At 47.8% G+C, this 3,919-nt stretch overlaps 1 protein-coding gene across 1 annotated transcript in view; it reads left to right on the top strand.

Annotated features, from left to right (window-relative positions):
• Positions 1 to 778: 778 nt before the first annotated feature.
• LOC109704895 overlaps positions 779 to 3,919 on the top strand; it is a 5,915-nt gene continuing 2,774 nt past the window's right edge. Inside the window, exon 1 of the mRNA XM_020225678.1 lies at positions 779 to 3,919. This exon is cut by the window's right edge and continues 2,774 nt beyond it. Coding sequence (XP_020081267.1) covers positions 2,952 to 3,919 — 968 coding nt within the window. The 5' untranslated portion in view covers positions 779 to 2,951.

Raw genomic sequence — 3,919 nt, 5'->3', positions numbered from 1 at the left:
AGGCGATCAAGGGCGTCCCTGGGCGAGGAGTAGAGTTTTCTTTCGAGTCAAGGGGATAGGATAGAACGATGAGAGCTTTCCATTGGCTTCCCAGGGAAAGACTCCAGATGTATGAATGGGCAGGCAAAGGGATTGCCTTCTATCATTTAGCTCATACTTCTCTCTCCTGACCCGGGGCCCCCAAACAAAGGGGAATTAAGTGGATTAGCCTCCTCATCAATCAAACAGGGCTTGATATGCTATCCATTGGGGTGGTCCCCCGTGATGACTCGATACCAGTTGAACGTCGGTTATCGGTTCCGAGTTGGTCTTATACTCCATCCATGGGCAAACGTCTTTATGGTATCACTTCAGTGCAGCCCTACCAACAGAAGCTGCAGCTCCGCTGAGGCCTTGTGCCTCTCCAGAGCGCACTCTTTATGAGTCTGTGAATACCCTTTCTGTCATTGGTCCTTACCATTGGACTAAGAGAACTGTGTTCTGGTTGGACCATCTTATTAAGTTTAGGGTGGGACGCGTGCTGGCGTTGATTGTATGAGCTATCTGCCAATACAGTTGATGTTGGTGCCCTATACCTGGAGTCCGACTAGCGTGTTCTGTTGAGGGTGCGGGCTTTGCCCGCATTTTTGCCAATTGTAACTCCTATCCCTCAAGGGTTGGCAAAACCGCTCCGGTTGATGAGGATCCTTCGATCCGTCCGATGGGACGCTCGATATAAATGAAATGTTGGCCTCTTCGCTTCAAATGGTAGGGTAGCCGGGCGATCCGTTTTCTTTTCCTTTTCTTTGAAATCAGCAACGGACCTTATTTCTTAATGGGTATGACTGAGAAAATCCTCGGGCAGCTGTTTGTTTGGTTGGTGTTCTGCATGGATGACCTATTTGTTGAGATGGGTGCGTTTTCATTTACCATTTAAACGCGCAACTGCTGACCGTTTAGGTCCTCTTTTTTGTTTCAACACTGGTCAACCTCTTTGTTTTCTTGGCTATGGGACTTCATTCGCATTGACCCATCATCTTATCGTTTGGATGGATGGCGGCGGTGTATCCCGGACGTTCGGTTTTAAGCATATGCAATTTGGGGCGATGACCTTGTCATCGCCGATGAGAAAGTAGCATTACAGTATCAGGCCATCATGGCTGAGCTTCCTTCAGGTTGTCATATCAAAAGAGAAATCTCTCATATCACGATCTTTTTGCAAGGAGTTTGCCAAAGGCTTTCTCATTCGTCAGGGAAACTCCGTATATTTCCCTTCTCCATTCTCTGCTCGGATGATTGCCGCTTGTGTGAATTTGATTGCTGTGTGTCCCGTGTGTGCTCGAATAAGATTGTTTTAGGATTCTATTTAGTTGAATTTATTGACTCTGCGGTGCTGGTTATCGAGTTTATGGCGCCGCCCACCATCAAAAAAAAAAGTCAAAGATGGCGTCGGCATTTACTAATTATGCTCTCTCCTCATAGTGGTCCCCCCTTCCCTTGGTATTCAGGTTGTAAAATCCTGATAGGATAGGATACTGTTATACCTTGTTTTTTGTAATGGCCTATCTTCTTTAAAAAGCCGAAAGATAAGGATTTCCAAATTTAGCCTTCCTTTTTCTTTTTTAGGATGCTGGTCTCATGTTTGATCTGGTAGCGATTAAAGAATGAATCTTGCTCTGGCGATCATGGTGGGATTGGTACACCTCTATATGCTGTAAAATGAAGGTACTCTTGAGGTCATGCTACGACCGCCGATCGTTCCTGTGACCACAGGCCGTACCAACATCAAACTATCAACCTATCGGTATGATTTGTTGTTCACGTGTTACGATCTCGCTCGTCAGATTGTTCCCCCCTCCCCTGGTCAATGGCAGTGAGTTGATTGACCAAGGCTTTCCCTTACGACGATGGAATTTCTTCCATCGGCAAGAGTACCTCTGTTTGTCTCCTTCTACTTTAATGAAAAGCCTAGTCTCTCGATACTTGATAATTATCAAGTATCGAGAGGTGCTTACTTTTGTAGTTAACGATGAATACCCCATCCCATTCCTTTTTTTTTTAATAAAAAAACCTTACAATTTTGGGGCCGCTGTTACCATTTCCGCAACCTAAACCTAACTAATACTTAGTTGTTTCCATTTCCTCATCTGGTGATAGATCCTCATCTTCTTCTGGCTCAAATCCCTTTTTCATATCCAGGGCACGCTTTAGGTACGCTTTAGTTTGAGATCATTAAAAATATGCTCGACCTCGTTTATGTCCATGGTACCATCGCACGTACCTTCAACTATCAACCAGATGAGATAGGACTTTGAAAGGTCAGAGTCAGTCTCCTCTTTTAGGTCGTTTAGCAGTTCCCCAACCAGCTTTCTCCCCGAGAAAGCCTTCCTGAGATTAAAAGAAAAAGCGGATCTCTGGGATCAGTGAGAGTTCGGAACCAGCAAAGGGAGACTGAAAAGCCGTAGTGCTAACGCACGCCCTTCCGTTTTTCAGCAGGCTTCGACAGCTGCGAGCTCCGCGTCGAAAAGCGAAGCGAGCCGCGCTAGCGCGCTACTCTTCCTTTATGAGCGAGACTCTATCTAGATCTACTGATCTAAAGAACTCCGCGAGCGAACTGAGCGAGCCATGAGCCGCCTATCGGCAAGGCTTGGAAAAGCCTTAACTTTAGGCTCCCTTACTTCACTGAACTGATTCACGCGGGTCCAAACCAGCTGAGCTAGCTCATTTTTCCTTTACGAGATCTCGGCTCTTCGGAATGGTTGGAGAGAGCCCCGCCTCCTCTTGGTTGGCGCCGGGCCCGAGGGTGATGGGACTACTTCCTGAAAGAGCCTTTCGTTCAGGCCGGCTGGAGGGCCCCTGATCTATCAATAGAGGGAGCAAAAAACAGGCTTTGCTCCCCTTTTTTAAAATGAAGAAAGAAAGAAGGGTCGAAGTTTAGACCGCGAACACTAGTTCTACCCATAGAAAAGATCATGAAAGAGGCGATCAGAATGGTACCCGAATCCATTTACGATCCCGAGTTTCCAGACACATCGCACTTCCGCTCGGGTCGAGGCTGCCACTCGGCCCTAAGACGGATCAAAGAAGAGTGGGGAACCTCTCGCTGGTTTTTGGAATTCGACATCAGGAAGTGTTTTCACACCATCGACCGACATCGATTCATCTCAATCTTGAAGGAAGAGATCGACGATCCCAAGTTCTTTTACCCCACTCAGAAACGGTTTTCCGCCGGACGACTCGTAGGAGGTGAGAAGGGCCCTTACTCCGTCCCACACAGTGTACTACTATCGGCCCTACCAGGCAACATCTACCTACACAAGCTCGATCAGGAGATAGGGAGGATCCGACAGAAGCACGAAATTCCTCTTGTTCTGAGAATCAGATCGGTTCTATTAAGGACAGGTCGTCGTATTGATGACCAAGAAAAGTCAGGAGAAGAAGCAAGCTTCAAAGCTCCCCAAGACAACAGAGCCCTCATTGTGGGGAGGGTAAAGAGCATCCAACGCAAAGCGACCTTTCATTCCCTTGTTTCGTCGTGGCACACCCCCCCCACAAGCACCCCCCGGCGAAGGGGAGACCAGAAAAGGCCTTTCGTTTTCCCCCCTTCAGCGGCCCTTGCCGCCTTCCTTAACAAGCCCTCGAGCCTCCTTTGCGCCGCCTTCCTCATAGAAGCCGCTGGGTTGACCCCGAAGGCCGAATTCTATGGTAGAGAAGGCTTTTATAAGAATTTGGCCATGAGAGACCTTATTAAGTATTGCAAAAGAAGGGGCCTGCTTATAGAGCTGGGCGGGGAGGCGATACTAGTTATCAGGTCAGAGAGAGGCCTGGCCCGTAAGCAGGCCCCCTTTAAAACCCATGACTTATTAATCAGAATTTGTTACGCGCGATATGCCGACGACTTACTACTGGGAATCGTGGGTGCCGTATTTCTTCTCATAGA

This window comes from Ananas comosus, unplaced genomic scaffold (genome assembly GCF_001540865.1).
Source record: "Ananas comosus cultivar F153 unplaced genomic scaffold, ASM154086v1, whole genome shotgun sequence".
NCBI classification, from domain to species: domain Eukaryota; kingdom Viridiplantae; phylum Streptophyta; class Magnoliopsida; order Poales; family Bromeliaceae; genus Ananas; species Ananas comosus.
Note: the sequence above shows the minus strand (reverse complement) of the source record. Positions and strands in the feature narration are given on the sequence as shown.